Here is a 23996-nt window from a genome sequence, read left to right as displayed (position 1 = left end):
CCACGGTGTATGCATCAAAGCATGATACTCGTATATCTAAAGATATACCTAGAGAGGGTGTGCCGACCACTTGTGGAGTGTGGGATACAAAGTTTTAAATAACGTATTTATATTGATCCAATACTTTGCATAAATATAATAAATACCAAGTGAAATCTATAATATTTATTTTAAGCGGAAAGTTTTCTTTTTAAGAGTTTGTTCTTTGAATGTCATTCATTCATCTCTTTGCCATTGATTTTTGCCATTCAAAAAAAGATTCCGACGAATTGATAACCTCCTTTTTCTTAAATCGGTTAAAATATTTTATTTTATGGAGACATAGCTAGATAACAGATAAAATAGGACTCACCTGTCATCAAGCTGAAACTGCGATGGTTGCTGGTAGTTGATTCTTCGTCCATACAGTGAAGCACCACCTTCAGACATGTATCCATCCATTATATCATTATTTCGTCCACAATCCATTTCGTTTACATTTATTCTTCTGAGACAATCGCCATCTGACATATAGCCAGAGGCGACTTCAAGGTCACAGTAATCGGGGTTAGAAAAACCGGGACCGTAATTTATACGATCACGCAAACCCATGTTTTCCCGGCCGAAATTAGCTTTGACTGTGTTTGCATGATGCGGATATCCTGGAATGTTTTTTTGCGCTAAGCCAGAAGTTCGCATTGGCAAAGTTAAATGACTATTGTACCCTCGGAGTAACGGCCTCATAGGCAATACATTCATTAGTGGATTCTCATCATCTCCTAGAGAATTCTCCCGACAGTGTGTGGGGGTGCTTGAACTACTGTCGCTTTTGTCATACTCAGTTAATGTTTTATTTAGTTCAAATATTGGCCTAGGACTAGGTTTATCCAGCATTCTCTTTTGAGCTGCCTCTTTTTCTGATATCTCTGCCTCATTAATAACATCGTTGATGTACGTTGTGTTCATATCCAGTCTTCTGTTAGTTGCCAAATTACTACTTTTTGATATTTCTGACCCTGATTCACTTGATGGTCGATATATAACACTGCCGTCACTAGAATTCGATTGTTGCCCCGTCGTACTGTGAGTTGAATTTGAATGAGAACTTTCTGACATTTGAGAAGTAGGGTTTTGATTTCCTGAATTACTAACAGGCATCGGGGAAACTGCTAGCGTTTGTTTCTGTGAAACTTCTTTATTCAAATTAGATTGTTCCCTTGAGAACGGAAGAACATTATTTGTAGAGTTTAAACTAGAATTGCTTTGTATGGGGCTTAATTGACTATTTGTACTTTTATGTAAAATATTATGTCTCTCTTCCTTAGATATCTTCGAAGTTCCCTTTACTGCGGCAGTTGGCTTGGGAATTCCGGTATGATTTTGTAATGGTAGAGACGGCCCGTTTGAAGGGGAAGGAGACTGCAATTGATTAGACTGATTCTTTGTATTTTCATAAGTCTTATAGTCCATGCTATTTTCTAATCGCTGATCGCTAAATTTCATTTGGTTTCCCGAAACTTTCACCATTTTCGACTCTATTTTCGATTTGGAATTTCTGCAATGATCATCGATTTGATTTAATTTTGTGTTACTGACAGATTTAGGTGTGGATAGCTTCGTATCCCGAGCGGGTAATTTTGGACTATTTCTTGATTTTTCATTGCTATTCGATTTAGCATTAGATTTACTAGCATTTGTGGAAGATTCTTTAACTACTTTTGAATTAACTAATTTAGTTTTTACATTCTTACTTGTTTTATCTTTTGATGAGGGGTCATTTTGTTGTCTTATACTTTTAGGACCTATTAAATTAGAAGATTTGATATGAGTGTTTGTAGCATTTGCAGACTCATTTAAGCTTAAACTGGAATCAGATCTCTCACTTTTTGCAGATGAGAAACCACTAGAGGAACTGGTGCGTTTTGATACTACTGTACTTTTGCTACTTTGTTTCTCACTACTTATTTTATCTTTATTAAATAATTTTAATTTATCTAACATGGACTGTTTAGTTGGCGTGCCATTCTGGCTGTTGGTATTTTGAGTGTTTTGTTGAGTTTGTGTTAAGGTGGAAGGTATTTTACTACCAGGTGCAAGTAACGACGAATTGGGTCGTGACCTGAAACAAAAATAACGAATTCAATAAATATTTCTCAATACTCACTAGTAATTTTTGGAATTTGGAAGTATTAAAGATAGTTTAATAATTTCATCGCAACTATTCCTCGACTGATGACAGAACCGCTGCCTTATTTTTTGTCAACCGGATCAGACGGACTATCTAATGCGGAAATGCAGCTTAATATTCTTGCCACCATTCCACGTGAGTATGTTTTGTATAGCTTTATTCTTTTCAAGTTAGCCCTTGACTACAAACTCACCTGATGGTAAGTGATGCAATCTAAAATGGAAGCGGGCTAACTTGTTAGGAGGAGGATGAAAACCCACACCCCTTTTAGTTTCTACACGACACAACACTAAATCGCTTGGCGGTACGTCTTTGCCGGTAGGGTGGTAACTAGCCACGGCCGAAGCCTCCCACCAGCTATTAGTAAAGCTATACTACAAACCATGCCCACTAGTTAGCTAAAGTTTCTTAATTGTAATTAAGTATTATTTTTTCAATTTAATTCTGATTCACAAGATGTTTAAATAAGAAAATATTCGAACCCAGATGATGAGTTTGGCGCTCGTGGTATAAAACTGATGGCTCCCTGACCAAGTGGACTTGTAGATCGACTAGAACTTGCTGAAAGACCGCTTTTGCCTCCTGGAAACAATAGAAAAATAAATTTTAAATTGAACGTTATATCTGTTACAGGTTATCACAACTTAAATAATATTTATCATTACCCTGTGTGCTCTAAAGATAAGTGTGGTCAAATATTTTCAATACAACACGGGTGGCCCTCACTGCGGTCTCTACATACTAAGTCACAGAAAAAGTTCAGTACGTTATCGTCACCAATTATTCTGAACCCCAGTACCCTCTTTGCCCCTTTACAATTTATAAAATAACGCGAGCGTCAGCTGACTGTAGAGGACCTTGTAAAATTGGTTGTACATATTGATCTGTACAGTGTCGAAAAAGTAATAATAATTGACGTCATGCAATATGAACACGGTTCACACAACAACCCTCAATATGGTACATTCGTAAAACAATGCGGTCGCACCATAAATTATTTTGTTATTGATTGCCATTATTGCCAGTGTACCTTTGTGATATTTATAACGTTGATTATATTATACAAGCGGACGCCCGCGACTTCGTCTGCCCTTAGACCTTAATCCGGCTTTATCGCAAAACCCGTTCTTAGTGGATACCTACTAACTATAAACTACCTCCCTGCCAAATATCAGCTTTATACATTTTAATTTTATTTCGGGATTCAAGCGTTTTTCGAGATTTCATGATGATTTAGCATTTATATATTAGGACAAGAGACTACTCGATACTTATATCTTGCTAGCGGACGCTAGCGACTCCATACGCGTGAAATTCTGTTTTTCAAAAATCCCGCGGGAACCATGTATTTTTTCGGAATGAAAAGTATCTTATATAGTGCTCCATAAACTCTTCTATCTTCCAGTGAAAATTCCGTTAAAATCGGTACAGTCGTTCCACAGACAGGATAAGACCGGACAAGTCAAAAATTTTAAAAAGTTTGGTTATGTTTTTAGCTACGAGTTTAAGAACATGAAAAGACAGTTATTTTTAAAACAGACAGACACTTTAATTTTATTTATATGTATTGATAACAAGTTTAACAAAGTACGTACATGTTAGATTATTTGTATTTTGTTAACCTTGATCTTCACTATACAGCACAGATAGCTTCTTAAAATTGGACCAGATAAGACAAATTACTTCTAAGAAATTACAAACAAAATAAGCAGCAATAATTATTATGATCAGTATAAATGAGAACTATTTACAACATAACACCGCAATCATATGAGTAAAAGAAATGATTCAGAGCTTAAATATTTACTAATGAACACTAAATTTAAACTATAAAGTCTTAAACGTAAGGTTAATTTTAGAATAACAAAAGATATTTCTGAACTATCTCACTACTTGTGCAATATGCTTACTTATACGAATACGGTTTGCAGGAGGAAGTCCATCGTCGAAACGATCTCAATGAAGAGATCCGTTCTTTATTCGCCAATCCATCACTTTAATATCATTGGTGACCTATCTTACCTATCAGCTAGCATTCTCTATACTAACAATCTAGTGTCCTCTATAGCTACGTCAAGAAAGAACTTTTCAAGGAATACATACTTTATTAGTATCAAATAATTTAGATTCTAGGATGAGGAATAACCTATTTATTCAGATTTTTTTTAATTTATATTTTTTTTGACTTTCTTACCTTAATATTGAAATTGGAGCTATATGACCAGGGGGGTCATATAGCTCCAATATCATTCCTTTTAATTCCTTTCGAATTTCTTTATAATCTTTATCTATCATTACTGAATATTATCTAACACCTAACTATATTTGAGATTTCTACAATTATTTGTTTTTGCCAACATTATTTCTATTAGCGTAATTTTGGTAATAAATCTATCCTTCGGGAAAGTAAATTATCTGGCTGTAAAATACCTTACTTATATGCAGAAACTTATGTTAACCGTCTGAGTAGAACATGAAAGTGTAAAAAACAAAGCAATTTACATTTGCAATAATATAAGATAAGTTATTATTTTACAATCAATGTTTTATTATGAGAGATCTCTTATTACTTGCTATAGTATATGTGTTTAGTCAAAATAGTTAAATAAATAAATATAATAAATAGTAGTTTAAGTGTTTAATCAAAATAAATGTCTCGTTTTCATTATCTAAATATTTTATACAGTTTGTCATATGTTAGTATACAAAATATCTATAAAAGTAGAATACCTATTGTTATGAAAGATTGTTTTGGCTGGTGGGAGGCTTCGGCCGTGGCTAGTTACCACCCTACCGGCAAAGACGTACCGCCAATCGATTTAGCGTTACGGTACGATGCCGTGTAGAAAAGGGGTGTGGATTTTCATCCTCCTCCTAAAAAGTTAGCCCGCTTCCACCTTAGACTGCATCATCACTTACCGTGACTAATATAATAATAAGAAAAAGAATAATAATAAAGATCTAAAATTGAATTTATTTTTTAAGTTGTCCGTAGCATTAAGGAAATATGATACTAATCTTGTGAGTAATAATTGTTAATGAGTAAGGAATTTGTCTGGAGAAAGCGTTGAATCATCGCAGGTCATCTTGAACTTAATGCCCTATATTACAACTGTGAATTTTTTTTTTGAAAATTGGTTTCATTAGCCATTGCCGCGTTAACTTTGACTTGATTGTTTATTGAATCTTCATAAATCTTCATAAGTGAATTATTATTATTATTTACTAATCCAAATTTGGACTGACAATTAGTACGTCTACACAAAATGAACAATTTGGGTTTTGTGTTTTATTTTTCTTTACTTAGTACGGTATCCAAAACTTTATCAACAATATATTGATGATAAGGTATGAAAAAAGTTCAAAAGATTATTTTGTTATAAAATATTTCTCATCATCGTTAAATTCGAAAATGAATACTTAGAAATAGCTTAATTTGAATACAAATTAATCAGAAGCAATATTTATAATAACATTACTTCACAGAAGTACTTATCTCTCAAGTATTAACACTCAATAAGCATCTCAATTTAGCCGTAAGCGCTCAAGATATTTAATACACAGGCGTTATTATCCACACATGCCTCTTTATGTCTAAAAATAACTCACAATAAGCTTATCTGGATCATCAAGGAACAAATTAATATGATTTTCAGAACGAAGTTTATCCTCAAATCTTCCGAACTTAAAAAACAAAAAATGTTTTAGTATTAGTGCGTAACGCGAGTATTAAAGTTATGGTAAACACCACAAACCTTCTTTTTCCACCTTCTTGTTCTTTGTTTTGTGTCAAAAAAGACAAACTTTGATGTTCAAACAATTGATAGCAAAACTTACTTCAAATTCAAGGTAAACCACTTTTTTTTTAATTTCAAGAGCACCACGATAACAAACACGTATATGACGGGTACTTTTAATTTCCGCTAAAAAGTTCGATTTTCAAATTGATCACTAGAAGAGTGCCCGCTTCGAGTAGTGCACATTAACTGACTGCATCTGCCTACTGAAGCGTTAACACACGGTCGTCAGAACGCTAAACGAATCTTAAGATTATTGTCATTCGAATCGTGATTTTCATAACAAGTGTCTTTAATCATAACTCAATTTACAAGTGTCAATTTATTTTAATGATTAGATTGTACGTGAAAGTTTTACCAAAAACACTACGTGTTATAGCTTTCGTGACATAGTCAACAATCTAACGTTTAAATTATTAATACTTACTTGTCTCGCAGTTTCACCTAGGTTGGTAGATTCCGTTTTTCGGAAATTTTGGGATAAAAGGTACCTTTATAGTCAATAGATTATAGTCATACAATCCATCTGTGTGCCAAATTCCATTATGATGCGTTTAGTCCTTGCTGTTCAAAACCTGGGTCAGGCCATGAAATACTCAACTTTTCTATATCTTTCAAAATTTTTTAGTTAAATTCTTAACCCGAAGTTAAGAAGTTCTTGGTTCACAAAGGGTGCTACCACGATAGGCCGTCTTTTTCAGTCATTATAGATTGTAATAAGATTTGATGGTGATCGTTAAAGAGTCAAATAAAATCACCCTATGCTAAGTGCTAATCCGCATTAGAACAGCTGGTGGGCATAAAGTCCATATCTTCTCTCCTGTAAGGAGGGAGACCTAGCCCTGTAGGTGAAAATATGGCTGGCTGAGGCTTCGGCCGTGGCTAGTTACCACCCTACCGGCAAAGACGTACCGCCAAACTATTTAGCGCTCCGGTACGATGTCGTATAGAAAGCGAAAGATGTGTGGATTTTCATTCTGCTAACAAGTTAGCCCGCTTTCATCTTATACTACATCATCACTTACCACCAGGTGAGATTGTAGTGTCAAGGGCTAACTTGTATAAAATAAAAAAAAATCAGTTTTATAGACCAAGGCGAATATATTCATTCTATTTCATTCAATATTCAGTAGATCGAAATAATATGTATAGGCTAAGCCTCTAAGTTTTGTATTAATAGTCTACATTTTGATCGCAAAACATAAAGTCAGTTCGTTATTTAAACATAAAAAAGGAGGGATATTAAACAAACTTCCTCATAGCTTTTCATAAAAGCTACTTTTAAAATAAAGAATACAGTCTGAGTTTTATGCTCGTGAGTCTACAGCTATAACAGCTGAAAGTTTGAACGGTATCAACAAAACTTGTCTCCGGATTTATTGGCCGATTCACCGCTACATTTACAGCCGGCGATAAATGGATGATGTTCTCCACTTATCTGGATAAGCGGAAAAGTGAATAAAGCTTTAGGTATGTTGTTCTCGATCCGCGTTTCCAATTTGAGTGATCTCCTGAGTGCTATCCTGCGACTAATAAATTGAAGTCTAGATTACGATGAGTTTTATTTGTTCGGTTGCGTTGACCGTTTTTTTTTTAATTCTTCACAAGTTAGCCCTTGACTACAATTTCACCTGATGGTAAGTGATGGTGCGGGCTAACTTGTTAGGAGGAGGATAAAAAATCCATACCCCTTTCGGTTTCTACACGACATCGTACCGGAACGCTAAATTTGGCGGTATGTTTTTGTCGGTAGGGTGGTAACTAGCCACGGCCGAAGCCTCTTACCAGCCAGACCTGGACCAATTAAGAAAACCTCAATCGGCCCAACCGGGGATCGAACCCAGGGCCTCAGTCTTGTAAATCCACCGCGCGTACCACTGCGCCACGGATGCCGTCAAATTTTATTTCTTTAGTGCGTGTCATACTCTACCTACCATCAAGAGTTCCGTACTAATTTTTAGATAGAAACCATAGATTAAGAATAATAGGCAGATAGAGCGCACGAAACACGACAGTGTCGTAGCCGTTTCAAATACAAAATTCAAAAACTAATACATTCTCGAGTCAGTACGACACGAAGCGTCGCATCAGTAATTTTCAATATCAATCTTATGGTTTTTTAAAACTGTAAATAAATATTTTAAAAAACGTTTACAAAAACTAAAGAAAAAGATACAGTATTTTTTTTATTGGCAATTATAGTAAGTGTTAAATTTTGAAATTGATATTATGGAAAAAGTTTGTATATAAGGATTTTAAGAAAACACGTGACGTTTCGGTTTTTATGGGTTTCACCGGCTTCACCACGCTGCTTGTAAACACTCATTCTAGATTATTTTTTATTCCTGACCTGTAGTAGGAATGTAGACTGGTGAAACTTAAACTGGTTTAACTTTTAAAAATGTCTTTTATAGTTCTAGCTAATAGGTTCTCGTGATATAAAGTTGCCATAATTTGACGTCAAAAATGTTCACGTAATTATAATATATTATTTGCTTTTATACGTTGTCACGTATTGAAGCGTCAACTATCTCATACAGCAGCTTCCACAGCTTTGGCCTTTGTCTGCATACTTCCATTCAAGAATTTATAAATTGAATATTTTCGAGCTGAAATCCCAAACAATAGACAAAGGGGAATGTATATAAACATTGCACAGCTGTGTGTGTGTACGTTTGATAATATTACACGTGTCTACAAGCACTATTTGCAAGTCCGTTTGTGCCTAAGCCCCATTTGTCACGGCACGTATCGAGCTTTGTGAATCATGTTGTATTAGTATCTGCGGGCTTCTGTTGTCGAACTACCCAAACAAGCTCAATGTTAAAGTATAATTGCGTCTAGCCGACGCCCTGCGGTTTCACCCGCGTAGTTCTCGTTATCATGAGAATACGGTGGTAAAATATAGCCCATGACACTCGCAAATAACGTGGCTTTCTAGTGGTAGAAAACTTTTCAGAATCGGTTAAGTAGGTCCAGATATTACCCTCTACACACCACTTAGGTACTTTACCTCTTTAATACTCGTAATATTAGATAAGACCACCTTCGCATTTCACTTTGGTTTTCTGTTTTCTTTGTTAAGTACTTTAAAACTCATCTTGTGTGTACAATAAATATTAACTATCTATCATCTATTTGATTCATACTAATAGGTAGATTATGAAACGGTGGAAACAGCTGCGTCTCTTTCAAGGAAGCTCTGCTCTGTAGTATGGAGCCGTTGGTTTAGGTTTTTTGTTATTTTTTCCTCATTCTTTGTCATAAAAGCTAAAAGTTCGTCATCTTGTTCTTCTACCAGTACTAAGTACGAGCATGTCTTGTAGTAGACAAATCCGACCAACTGGTTTTCATCACCATCTTATTTTAATGATCCCAATGTGGGACTGAGTCACTCTCCATGAAGGAGAGGGGTTTAGGACTTTATGCTGATTACACTGCAACTATGCGTGTTGTCAGGCTTAAGGGAAATGTTTGACTCTAGTACTCGGAGACACAAGGTAGTTAAACCATAGCTAACTAATGATATCCACTTTCTCGGTAGTAATACCCAATATTTGATAACCGGGCGCCTAGGGTCTTGAACCCACGACCTTATGATCCGAACAGGCTTAGTACAGACCAACAATAAAAAATATTCTTACCATGCACTGGGGTAGCAGGTAGCGGTCTTTTGTCCGGAGGCGCTCTGCGTACCGCCGCGGCCGACGCCGGCAAAGGTATCGACGTCTGTAGCACCGACACCTGTCTGTGAACAAATTACACCTCCTTAGTTTACTTTTAACCCTGGTGATTTATAAGAATATACCTACAGTATGATAAATATTCTAATTATTATATTTTCGCCGTGTGTCGGGGCCATAAACATTATAGACGTTTTTAAGCTATTTCAGACGCTTCATCGGTTTTCGTTTACAAAAAAGTACAATTCGTAAATCAAAATTATTTACAAGTTCAGAAACGGTACCTTAATCATATTAGCTAAAAGCTTCTACAATTAATTTCACAAGAAACTTTTAAAAAGTTTGGATTACAAAGTAGCAAGTTAATTAAAATAATTATTATTTATAGTTATTTGAATCAACTTGCTATGTAGTTCAATGTATTATCACAGAATAAAGAATGATACAGAATGAGTCTATACAAGTAACGCGGTGAGGCCGGTAAAACCTATAAAAAAAACAAACGTCACGCGACTCCGCATAAACAAACTTTTTTCATAATTTGTATTTCAAGATTTAACACTGAGAACAATTACGTAAATTTATATCATAAAAGAATATTATTTCAATAATTACTTATAAAAAATACTCCATCTTATTTTTTTTTAGTTTTTGTGAGCAGTTTTTAAAAACATAAGATGCAATTTTTCTTGAATAATATTGAAAATTACTGATCGTTACTGATCGCTTCGTGTCGTACTGACTCTAAAATGTATTTGTTTTTGAATTGTATTTGGAATGACTGCACCCCTGCCGTGCTCCGTACGCTCAATCTGCCTATTATTCTTTAATCTGTTGTAGTGCTGAAATTAAAAATGCAGCATCTAATAAAATATAAAAATCATAAAACGCAGTAGAAATTTAATTTTTTTCAGTTCAGTTGAAATTTAAACGCAAAAACATTCAATTCAATTTCAATTAAATTTTTGATTTTATGGCAAACATTCAAATTTTCTAGCAATTTCACAATGTATATCTTTGTATTTGACACTATGTCAGACATGGCGCTTGCGCTCGCGCAGTTCTCTACGTAGTGTCGCTACTAGCTACAAGATGGCGCGGCTTAGTTGTTTCTATAAAATAATTTAGATAGTTTTTTTACTTTTTTATAATTTGAAATTACAGTAAAAATACAGGCTAAATTTTAGTTTTTGGTCACTACTTATGAATAAAAGTTTTAAACGTTCTATACCACAATATAATATCTTAATCCAAATCTATTAAATGGGTAGACGGTACCTAAATTAATCCAGGCCCTGCTGTCTAGACTCTAGTCTATGGAAGAATGCAGGTATTTTTCGTTCTTCAGAGTGCACCAGTGATTGTTACTCTATGCCTAGCTAGCTAGATATATCTTTCTTTAGCAGAGTAATACATAAATTAAGGGTTCTTAGTTTTTAACATTCAAGATGTTGCAAATAACATTAATATTAATAACATTTTTAAACAATACCAAAAAAAAATATTTTCATCATCAAAGTCTTGTCATCAGGGGTTGACTTAAATATCCATAACTACAATTGACTGAATGTTTATAGATAGAAGATTTACAAGTACGTGTCGGTGAACAAAAGACAGTCGATATCAATATTCAACAGCAGAAGTTAGAATTAGTCCACGATTTCGTTAAAGTCCAGCAACGGTATCGCGCGTGCCGCGGCCTTCCGGGGCGGTTCGACGGAAATTGAGTCTGTCACGCTTCGAACTCAATGGATTATTATAATAAATGACTTATTGAATGAAAGCTTATCACTACAATATACACTTTTGATTGAAAACGTTAAAAATGTATTACTTGCTGACGAAAAAGATGATTATCATACAAGTCATTGTCTACATCTACGATAATTGGTAGCCAAAGACTATCTTACAGATTTAAATATTTACATGCGCTTTTCACTAACAGATAGATAGACTTTTGGGGAAGGTTTTGGTATATAGTTTGTGAAGATTTTGTGTAAATTGATTGAAATATAACGTAAAATTAGAAGCCGCATGGGAGCTTTCATAAAGAATGTTGCCTAAACACTTAAGGTCCTCAAGCCAGGAAAAGTTTACAATGAACAATAGGCTGTCGTCCAACCCAATACTTGTTTAGAAAATAAGTGATACTTAGGTATACTTTTAATTGAGTAATAATATTGTTTAACTTAACATTTTTTAAAAGCGACAGGTCTCACGGACTCATCACGAAATCTCAAAAAACTGCTTAACGTATAAAGTTGAAATTTGGCAGGGAAGTGGTTTATACTTCGTCTATATCACCTAAGAACGGATTTTGCGAGAGGGTCAGATTGAGGAGGTCTAACGGACGGAGTCACAGGTGTCCGGTAGTTCAAATATATATGTATGAAATATATAGGTATAGGTATACTGTATGTAGGTGAACTAAATACAGCTTATGGTACAATGTAGTGTAGATGCACTTACACTGTATGCAAGTGAACTGAATAAACACTGTATTTTCATTTTGGAATACCAATTTCAAAGGGGTCACGCGTGAGTGCAATTTCCGAGAGCCGCTCGAAAATGACATTGTCATATCACAATGGCGGCGGCGAAATTAAATGCAACTCTCTACTTTAATATACGTAGATAGATAGAAATTAATTTAGTACTGAAATTTTAGTAGTTATTATTACATTAAAACTTTATGACTTTGTAGAATATATTAAACCTACCTACTTTACCTACCTACTTTAGAATACTTTATTAGCAAAATTCAAGGTAGGTACCTACTAAAGCATTTCATCGACAACATCAAACCAGTATTTGAATCACATTACGAGTAAAACATAAACGTTAATCGAGAAAAATGCACATGGGCACTATTGTAGTATTATTACTCGTACATAGAACAATCCAAAGAAAAATAAAAAAATATAAAAGCACAGACAATCGGTTAAAAATCTTAAAGTTACTAAAACACGCAGCCAGTGGTAACATAAAAATCATAACAATTTAAAAACCTTATAAGAGCATGTAAAGAACTTTTGACGATAAAAAATCATGTCAACAATGAAATTACACAGGCCTTAGATAATTTATCCACTTTAACTATAGATAACATAAAAAAACAGAATAATAGCGTTAACTATCCTTTAAAAAAAAGCTAACGTTACAGAAATAGGTCCAAATTTACCAGAAATATTTAGATCGACAAAAAACACATTATCAATTTGATACAAAAGGTAACTTAATGATCATCAAGAAGATAGGTAAGTAATTGTTCTCAGACATTACGGCTAAATTAAATTCAAAACTATAAAAGGAAAAGTAAAGTTCATTGTTCAGCCTGTACTACATACCATAAAGGAACACGTCAGATCAAAGATTATTTCTCTTTTACGATATTGATGATATGCTTCGTAAAGATCGACGAACTGTGACTTAAATCAGGCTTGGATATTTTTAGAATGCTGAGCTAAGTGAACTAGGTTCCTATTTTCACTCCGATGTTGTTGAGACTTAACAAAGCGCTCTTGGTCACGGAATGAGGTGGATATGTTTTCGTTGGGATATTATTTGCTTATTGGTTTCTCTTTGAAGGAGTTTTCATTTAGGCGCTCGTAATAATTGATGCGTTTGAGTAAACATATTGAGTTATCGCGTTTGGCTTATTCATAACTTTAAACAAAGGTAAGTCCAAATTCAATTAATACACAGTATTCACAGTGTAATAAAGAGTTCATTTTCTTTTTTTGTCTTATAATTACTTTAAGAGACGAATGTTTTAGCATTCCAGGGATTAACCGTGTCTAACCGTGTAGTAAAGAGCAGGTTAAAGAGGTGATGTTTTCAATGCTAAAGTTTAATGGATCTTTAACATCAATTTTAGTATGAAAGTTATTTTATTAGATATTAAAACTTAAAATAATTTTAACCTATACCGCAATTTCTCCAATGAAACCACTTACAGTAATTAACCTGCACAGCTCCCCTCAACACGCAAACTCAAGTAACCAAATAAACCAGATTGATCCCATTTTCGATAAACTCGCGATTAAATTTTAACTAAATCGTCTTTTAGTATGCTTGATACAAAAATAAAATAAACAATCAATACTTTATAAGTAGGAACTTAAAATTGTCTATTCTTAACTATTTGGTAAATGGGATTCGTAAAGACAATACAAACAAACAAACGGTTACTACCTAACCGTTTAAAAGCTAACACTGTTATTATAGATAAAGGTTTCTACAGGGATGTGAAATAGAATGTTTTATATTATTCTTCCAATTACTATTATACTAATTTAATCACTTAAAACAAGTATTTAACCACCATGTAAGTGCTTCTGGTTTACCTATGTTGCCTTAGTTTTTTTGACTTACCTTCTGACTTCTGGTGATGTTGGTAAACTTCGAGACTTTCTGCTTTTGCTGTTCTGCCGGTGATGGCCTTGTCCCGAATTCGTGTTACCCATGGTTGATTTATTATTTCTATTTTACTGTCACACGTATTTAACTTCACATTTTCATTAAACACTTTATAAGTTCAGTTGCAAATTTACTTAAATCTGCCATGGTTTTGATGTTTGTTTTAATTCTCTAAAATATGTGTGTTCCACATTTTTTCTATGGTGATTGGTAAGCCATGGTAAATGTACACCTAATGTAAGCATATATTATAGGCACTTGCATATTTTATTTAGTGGAATTTTGTTTCATAATAATGGGATGACTAGAACCTTCTGGTACAAGCCTAGTAGTTATTCACTAAAAGGTCCGAGACCTATCAAGAACGTAAGCGTTGTAAAACAAAAAAATTCCTTTTTACTTAATACCAAACAAAATAAACCTTTGAAATCTACATCAATTAGTGAAGACTCCTCGTGGCAAAGCGTTTTTTTTTTCTAGATTTTTTCCCGATTGAAAGAATAAATTTTCTTTTTATTTAATACCAAACAACAAAATAAACTTTTTAAATCGACATCAATTAGTGAAGACTCCTCGTGGCAAAGCGTTTTTTTTTCTAGAATTTTTCCCGATTGATTTCAGGCTAAAATACAAAACCCAGTGACCCAATAACTAGCCTAGCGCTATTCACCAAGTACCTATCTACGTAAAGTCGACCTAGATTTTACCAGTAGGTACTTGAACAAGGTCTACTTTTACTAAAGTTCCTACATAATTTATTAAAGGTGAGAACTATTGTATCTATGTAATTTGTTATCGATTTTATTCATTTTACTCTGATATTAAAAATTTGTTTTAGTATCGCAATTCACATCACATTGTATAAAATACAGCTGGGTAAGAAATATGTCACTTGATTTAATTTAAAGTAAGTTTCCTTACTTCACTTAATTAACTTTCTAAATGTAAAGAAAATATTAGTAACTTTTTATGCGTCACTACAGAATACATGAGGTATCACATAGATCGTTTCAAATGTGCAAGGGGAGAAACAGTTCATGGTATTAACGAACTTATAGCCGATGGTTTGTAGCAAATAGCTTAAATATTTGACACACTATTTAGAAGATATTCCAACGTCAGCCGAACCCCACAAATGCCATCGTTCACCATCGATTCAGGCGTTGCTGGAATATCAAAGGTCAGATCGATGGTTCTGTGACGTAACAGGCACACTTGGAATAACAATACATCAATAGTAATACTAAGAGTAGGTAGTTGAGTACAGAGGGTCGAATTATACAAGGAACAAGTTTATGATCTCGTGACACGCCCATACAATCGTTTTGTATCTATCAATGGTATAGTAGGTACACTATCTTGCGGTATCTTTCAGTACCTAATCCATATTAATATTATTAAAGCTGTAGTTTGTTAGCTTGGATTAATAATTGTTAGATTGACCGTGCAAATTTAGAAACCAGTAGTTCTATTGAAAAATAGTTCAGTGTTGGATAGCTCAATTGAGAAAGACTGTAGAGCTAATGTAACAATAAGCTAAGTATGCGATAATTTAACGTGATTGAAACCGCGGGGCAATGCATTTGTATTAAATATCAGAATTAACGATATCTATCAAAAGAAAATTCGATTCCATTGGAGAATAGCTTTGTAGATGTCAATTGTTGCAAAGAATTTATAGATGGCTTACGTGAAGAGGCCAACTCGTTGGCCAATATGCAGATCAACACGTTGGCCTTTTGGATACCTTAACCATCATATATCGAGTATCAAGCACAACATTCGTCACAACATTGGCCAACGTGAAAAACATGTTAGCCAACGTTCTGGCTTTCGTGAGAGGGGGCATAATTGGTCTATATTTAAATTAATCTTTACTGTCATTGTCAAAAGTCAAACGCCGTCAAACACCGCGCTATAACAATCAACAATTGAGCTAATAGCCGCCGTACGAGGGGACTGAACGATTACCAGCACATAATGTTATTGTCTCCATTCGAAGACGTTAGGGCACAGAAAAAGGTTTAATTACGGTGACGCGGAGAGCTTATGGTTCATTCACCTTTTCAGCGCCATTTGGTAGAATCAAAAAATATATCCAAATCACGACCAATTAGATCGTACTAACATACACATATATATACTTGGACCATTAAAGCCATTGATAACAAGTCTTACTCTAGACTTGTTATCAATTTCTTATGTAAAACTATGAAACTGAAGGTCTGTTCGGTTCGGTTGGTAGGTCTTTACCTTCCTCTATTTATCATATCTTATCATTAAGTAAATTTATATTTATAAAGAAAAAATTTTATATTTCACCTTTCAACATTTTGTTTCAAAAATAGCCTTAGTAGCTCGCTAAGTTGAGTGGTTACTTTTATTGGTTTAAGATCTTAAATTTAATAATTTTTCGAAATTAAAATTAAAAGCCATGTCAGCGTTATACTTACTTCAAGTCAGTGTCAGCATTTATATTAAGATCGCTTAATCTATTATAAACTTTATACTGATAGTGTGTGTTACATACAATGCAATGATATTATGAGCCTAGATCGCAAAGTAGACGATATTCAGTTTGCATTTATTATGCAAAATTACGAACTGTCGGGTAATGGAAGTGAACAGCCTCGGTTTAAGTGCATTATCAAAATTATTAGCCGGCTTTTGTGACCGAACTGTTCACTCAACCGTGTTCGGTATTGGATATGCATTGAATGCAACTTTTAATAGACAGGCATATGCCATGCAGATTCACTCGCGTAGTTTCCGTTCCCGAGGGAATACAGGAATAAAATATAGTCTATGAAAGCGCGAATAACATGGCTTTCCGCGGAGCGAGAATTTTTCATATCTAGTAGTTTTCTTCATATCTAGTAGTCAATAGAAACAAACAATTCTGCTTGAAATTGCTGCAAAAGTTAAATTGTAGTTAGTGAAAAGTAGAAGTGAACAAAAAATCGGTTATCTGTAAAGTCGGTTTACTGACGATAGTTGAACGGACAACGTCATAAGAAAATACTGATGGAATGGAATTTTTCAAAAGAAAATGTTCGTTTTTCTAAAATACTGTTTAATAATCTTCATAGACCAGTATGTTCTTTATATCTTGTAAAAAAAGTTGGCAACCCTAGAGCGATTAAACGTCGCATGACGTCATCTTTTTTCGAGTGTGCAGCCGGCTCCATCGAATTATAAGACGTTGTCTCGTCAAAAACTTGTATAAGATACACACAAACATAATTATAAAAAAAAAAACATACATACAGCCGAACGTAGAACCTCCTCCTTTTTGGAAGTCGGTTATTAAATAAAACGAAAAGGTGGCATGCAAAGGCAACTTTATTGCAATCAATCTCTAATTATAAGACCTGCGGAGAGAGTGGGATGTAAATTAATTTACTGGAACTGTAAAAATAGTAAATAAGAATAAAAACAAATGAAGTTTTTTGTTTCGATGATAGACTACACCGGAAACATTTTGTGACACACTATAGGATTCGGATGAGTAAATACATGATTATCGGTATGAATAGAGTCATAAACAATTAAATTCGAGGGAGTTGATCTACGCATTGTGGGCCCTTCCGTCCATTTAGATGAATTTAACCAGTTATTGTATGCTTATATTAGGAATATGGATGGAATATAATGGACGAATGATGTCTACCTTCGTTTTCAGATGAAATAGATTTATTGTTACCATTAGTTTGTAATTAAAAAATATCTATTGGGATAAATTGCTTCGTTAGTCCAGTAGTTAACCTATGTGGCGTCGGTTTCCGAGGTCTTGGGTAAGAGTGTTGGGTGGGCTATGAAATATAGAGCTTTTCTTCCGTTCCGAAAAAAAATCTCAGTTTTTTTTTATTATCTACAAATTAGCCCTTTATTACAATCTCACCTGATGGTAAGTATGAAGCAATCTAAGATGGAAGCGGATGGGCTTGTTAGGAGTATAAATTAGGAGCTAATCTCCTCTCCTAGAATAAAACACCAAGTTCCTGTAGTTGTCTGTTAAAATAGGCTGATGACCAATGATATTTTATACTAGAGATATGACACTAGCGCATCAGAACTGAGGCGGACAAATGGTGCAAGTGCTTCATTGTCTTAATTTCATGCAGTCGCTTATTAAACAAATAAAGTTATTTAAACATATAAAACCTAAATATTGTCTACAATGTCGAGTTGTGTGTTTAGGAAGTGTAAAACTATATATTCATAAAATAACGTAAGTAAACACAAAATTGTGCACGCTCAGTGGAGTCGCTAAATTCGGACCACTTTTTGCGGTGATTTTGTAGGCACATAACATATCTATAATGTAAAATAATCATTGCTGATTACGAACTATAACGAACTTTTAGAATAAGAAGCCAAGATAAAGCAAAAATTTTAGAAAATACGATGAGAATTGCAGGAGTATCACAATGATAAAATGTGCGGTTAAAATACACCTCTAAATAATTCATGACCGTTCACCTAAGCGCCAGCGTTATATCTATACTTACTATAAAGTACTTCCACATAATAACAATGGATAAATCGTTTTGGGATTTTAGAACGTTCGTGAGATATCAAAGGGGAGGAAATCTAGATTTGTGTGATTCATTGCGGTTAGCGTTTGAGTCGGTTTTGAACGGTGACTTCACTAAACAAAGGTATCCAAAGAATTCGGAAATACGACGTCTCACAGTAAAAATAAGCAAAATGATATACCAAATAACTGAATAGCCGGCGGTTCGAACATCGTTTGAATATTCCTTTAGTAAATTGTAGAATGAAAAAGAACTAAGCGAATTAAAAAAATTAAAGATTGATTCATCAATTCACAGTGCTTAAATTTCGTTTGTCAAATGTATGTCGTTTCTGACTACAAATAAGAGTATGATAAAGAGTAATACACTTGATATTATATAAAAGTTATTAAATTTAACAACAATATACTTTAAAAAAGACATATAAAAGTAATCGTAGACTGTGAAGCAACGTTGCGGCTAAACTCAGTTAATAAACATCTATATAGTTGTGCGTTTGTAATTATTCTAATTACCACAGACATCTAAACAATGTAAGATGGTCTATGGTTAACTTTAATAGTGCTTCAAAAGAAAATAAAAAAAGTTGAAGAATTTTCAAAGAATTCACAGAATGAAAAAAGAGCAAACCCGCTAAAATGCCTGTTAACGATTCACTACTTCAGCCGATGTTTATTAAAGTCTGTGTAAGCTTCTCAAACAAGTTACCCGCTTATGTTCGACAGCGGATAGCTTTTCGTAGAAGCCGATGCCGACAAGGCAGCACGGTCGCCGACCTATAAATCTATACCTAAGTACGACATTCAATGTGACCCTTAAAGTAAATGTTATAAGTTCTATAAGAGCACCGTACCTATTAAAGTACTGCACGATTTATGCTAATTTATGCTTCTTGTATTTCTAGGTACAGCAATACTTTACCTAGAAATACAACGACCAAAAAGCTTCGCTTTTACTGTTCACTTGAAGTTGTTGGATGTACCTAATCCACAAAAATAAAAGTATGTTTCGTGAAATTTGAAGATCAACAAAAAATCTATCTCTTAATTCTTAGTTCAACTTATTTACTTTGTTTTAAATACAACAATTAAAGCTTGCTTTTTCTAATTTCCTTTTCCCAACTTTTATTTATAGATAACTACAAATATCAACCACGAACTTTTATTTATGCATGATAGGAAATTGCATCATGTACAATTGCATTTACGCAAAGTTATTTATATTTCATGACAATTTATGTCATTGTAAATCAATTCACATCCCGCATCATTGATATTGTTATTCAATATAACATCGATATGACACAACGTATTGTATGTAAATATCATCAACTAGGTTTTTATTTTGTAACATTATCTATTAGACACGTCGTAAAATGGGAATACATTTTCAGGGAATGGCTCAGCAAATACTGCAAAGATTGTGCACCATAAAAGCAAATTAATTAAGCCTATAGCTCAGCTATAAACAGGGTTGTCGTTATGTAGAGGGTAGAATAATTGGAGACTGCATTGGGTCCAAGTTGTAGGAGTTGCGAGGTTTTCTTTGAATACACTTTACAAAAAGACTATATTATTAAGGTATCTATAAAACCTCTCTTTTTTTTGCTGATTCTTGTCTATGCTTTATTGTTTATCATATACTTTCTAGCGGACATCGGTAAATACGTTCGTGGGAAATTCTGTTTATTAAAATCCCGGAAGAAATAAGGATTTTTTCGGGATAAAAAGCAGCCTTTCGCCAATCATCAAACTCGGTTTAGCCATCTAAAAGATAGACACTTTTTCGCATTTATAGTATTAGTATGGATTACTATCAAGTATTTTCCGCTTATAAGTCAGAACACCACGTTTACGCAGCAAAATCAACTTTCATTATCCAACAATGTTAATGTTATTCAGAGTTTTGTGTGAAATTCCAACCCCCTTTCATCATTATGAAAAAATGACCTGTTCGTCCTATTAACTGCTTTTGTTTATTTTTTGCTTTCGCTTTCTTTGGTTAAAGTGTTGATGCTTAATTATTCTTATTGTGTTTTATTCCACTCTTTGGCTCCCTAAAATATTTTTCGTTAATTGAATTAGGGCTGTTTTTTATGTTTAATGAAGGTATACAATGTTGCGACTGATGAAGTTAAGGTAAGGAAACCTGAATAGTAACATACCAACCTTTTACACCAAAGGAATAAGCAATCGAGATGAAGATACCTCATTTTTAAGTCATCAAAAGAACTGAGACTATTGTTTTAAAGTCCTAGATCAATATTATTTGTATACACGCTCTTTTAGCATTACGCTTTTTCATGTCTAAATGTCTATAAAATCAAGACAATTCCCTCGATGTTATCTTGGTTTCTTTCTCAATATATTTTCATTAAGGGAAGTCCATATACCTGTGGGTGTGACTTGACGTTGATACAGATTTATTACCTCACCCCCCTGCGCTTTTTGCAATTCAAGACGCATTTATTCAAACTTTATTAGATTACAAATCTCAAGATGAACGACCAATAAAATTGATTTGCTTAAGTAACACCAAACATTAGTAACAATATGATATAGTGGTATGGTATGTATATTTTTTGTTTGCGTCTTCTAAATATAAACCTAATTATAATTTACAAAAGTATAGAAATGGCAAACTGTTTTCAGAAATATCACTCTGTTTTTTTTATTTTTTTTTTTTTTGACTGTTTATTTTTTGACTTGAGCGATTGCACTAACTACTGAACTAAAGATTTAACTCTTTCTCAAAGGCCTGAATTCAAATAATGTACCTTAATTTAAGTCTTAGTCGGAGACTTAAAGTTCAGTGATTATACCTAACAGGCTAACTTTACAAATAGTTGGAAGTAGAAAGAGGACTATTTGTCACATATATATAAATAAAATTAAAGTTTATATCAAAATACCTGTATTTTATCTAGTGCCTATAGCTATTTACACGATACTAAAACATAATCAAGTTTTGAACATTTTTGTTTGTCTGTCTGTCTTTCTATTTGTCCAGGTTTATCTTTGGAACGGCTGAACGGATATTAATGGGTCTTTCACTGTAAGATACAGAATTATATAGGCTACTTTTTAGTCGAAAAAATACATGGCTCCCGCAGGATTTTCGAAAAACCAAATTTCACACCGACTAAGTCGGGGGCTTGAACTAATGCACTATTTAAAAATATAAAACCTTAGATAAATCAGCAGCTTGTTTGAAAGCTTAGATAAAATCTACACAGTAATGTAAAGTAGAATTCATTAGCAACTGTGAACAAAGAAAATACGTACAACATTGTAATGTGATAGTAAATAATTTACATCGGGATATTCGCACATTATGTCAGCGATACTGCTCGTATATCAGATTATGGAGCCAGTACGCCGAGTTTGTATCAATTATAACTAATTGACATTGATACATTGTGCGTAAAAGGCCCGCACAAATATTAACGAACTAGCTGACGCCGCGCGGTTTCACTCGCGTGGTTCCCGTTCACATAGGAATACGGGGATAATATATAGCCTATAGCCTTCCTCGATAAATTGGCTATCTAACACTGAAAGAATATTTCAAATCGGATCAGTAATTCCTGAGAGTAGCGCGTTCAATCAAACAAACTCATCAGCAATTTCTTCCACGTCGAAATCTATTTTTACCAACTTAAAAAAAGGAAGTTCTCAATTTGACGAGGACTTATGTTTGTTACCTCCTAACTTCGTCATTTATTATCTAATCAATTTTTTTCGCTATAAACATCCTAAACTTAAATCTCTTTGGATTGTAATAGTCAGTATGTTGCCTGATATCTCTCTAACCGAGAGTTTCGTACTTTTTTAAAGATGATTTGGCATGTGTTCCCGTTCACCTCTAATTTGTTGGAAATGAATGTATTTTTTTTTTCAAATTAGGTAGGCATTTCACTGCAGCTAATTGCCTCAACTGGTGACAGAAAGGCTGGCTCATTTTTTGCGCTTTTGCGAAAATTTTCCCTTTGATCAGCCTGGCTGTCCGGATATGAAGCCTATTCTTGCCACAATTCCACGTGGCCATTATGTGTTTATCTATCATGATCAGTTAGACAAGTTAAACGTATTCTTTCTCTTTACATTTCAGTAGTGAGGACTTTATTCTCGGATTATTTATAAGGTGGACTATTTATGTGGACAACACTTATTATGTCCATCTGCTTGGTCCGTCAATCTATAAAAAACACACTGACAGACCGTTATTAAAAGTATCCTATTATATAACCAGTTTATAAATTAACGATGTGCGTATAACAAAATCAATTTAATAGCATTGCTAGAATACAAATCATTTATTAGATGTAAGCTCTTTTACTAGTTATTTAGAAATGCAAATATGGCTGTTTAAATTTACTCTATCAGCTATAATTTAAGAAAAATCCTAATGATAAAAGATAATAGTTAAAAAGATCCTAATGGGATCCTAACCTCAGACGGGCCCATGTTTCCACCATCTCCATCTTCGCTAATGTATGCAATTTGTATTCTACGGCTTCTAGATATTTTCTCGTCCGTGTTTCGCGATATTTTTAGCTTGAATAGAAGTAATTCAGTAGTATTAAACGGCCAATAGTATTTACAAAATTTATATTTTTATAGGAAAAAGCTTCGGCCTGTTTTCCCTGAAGATCATAATTCCTTGTGAGATCCTAAACGCGACCATCTATGCTAATGAAGTATGCGGTATTAATAACAATTTTGTGATATACGTTAGTCGTCGTCATCAACCCATATTCGTCTCACTGCTGAGCACGAGTCTCTTCTCAGAATGAGAAAGGTTAGGCCAATAGTCCACCACGCTAGCCCACTGCGGATTGGCAGACTTCACACACTCAGAGAATTAAGAAAATTCTCTGGTATGCAGGTTTTCTCACGATGTTTTCCTTCACCGATTGAGACAAGTGATATTTAATTTCTTAAAATGCACACAACTTAAAAGTTGGAGGTGCATGTCCCGGACCGGATTCGAACCCACACCCTCCGGAGTCGGAGGCAGAGGTCATATCCACTGGGCTATCACGGCACGGCAAACGTTAGTAATAACTATAATATAATCATAATAAAGTATTCAATAGTTAAACTAAAGTTTAAATAGTTTTACTATTGCACGTTACTATTAATAATAATAATAATAAATATACTTAAACAATACACATCACTATCTAGCCCCAAAGTAAGCACACAGAGTAGCTTGTGTTATGGGTACTAAGATAGTTGATATTATAATATTCATATACATTTATATACTACATATAAATACTTATATAATGTATAAATACACACAGACACTGGAAAACACCCATGCTCATCACACAAATATTTTCCAGTTGTGGGAATCGAACCCACGGCCGTGGATGCAGAAGGCAGGA

The 23996-nt window shown here is 34.0% G+C and overlaps 1 protein-coding gene across 9 annotated transcripts in view; it reads right to left on the bottom strand.

Moving 5' to 3' along the window:
* The window catches only part of LOC112046593 (protein sickie), a 292815-nt gene that overhangs the window by 90069 nt on the left and 178750 nt on the right, over positions 1 to 23996 (bottom strand). For 5 of the 9 annotated variants that reach the window (XM_052881318.1, XM_052881314.1, XM_052881316.1 and 2 more), the window contains exons 4-6: positions 9609 to 9712; positions 2650 to 2749; positions 353 to 2098 (exon numbers count right to left, since the gene is read on the bottom strand). In XM_052881318.1, coding sequence (XP_052737278.1) covers positions 353 to 2098; positions 2650 to 2749; positions 9609 to 9712 — 1950 coding nt within the window. Of the gene's footprint in view, positions 1 to 352; positions 2099 to 2649; positions 2750 to 9608; positions 9713 to 14021; positions 14299 to 23996 lie in introns of all 9 variants that reach the window. The other 4 variants (XM_024083280.2, XM_052881319.1, XM_052881320.1 and 1 more) reach the window with 4 other exon arrangements.

The sequence above is a fragment of the Bicyclus anynana genome, chromosome 4 (assembly GCF_947172395.1).
Source record: "Bicyclus anynana chromosome 4, ilBicAnyn1.1, whole genome shotgun sequence".
Taxonomy (NCBI): Eukaryota; Metazoa; Arthropoda; class Insecta; order Lepidoptera; family Nymphalidae; genus Bicyclus; species Bicyclus anynana.
Note: the sequence above shows the minus strand (reverse complement) of the source record. Positions and strands in the feature narration are given on the sequence as shown.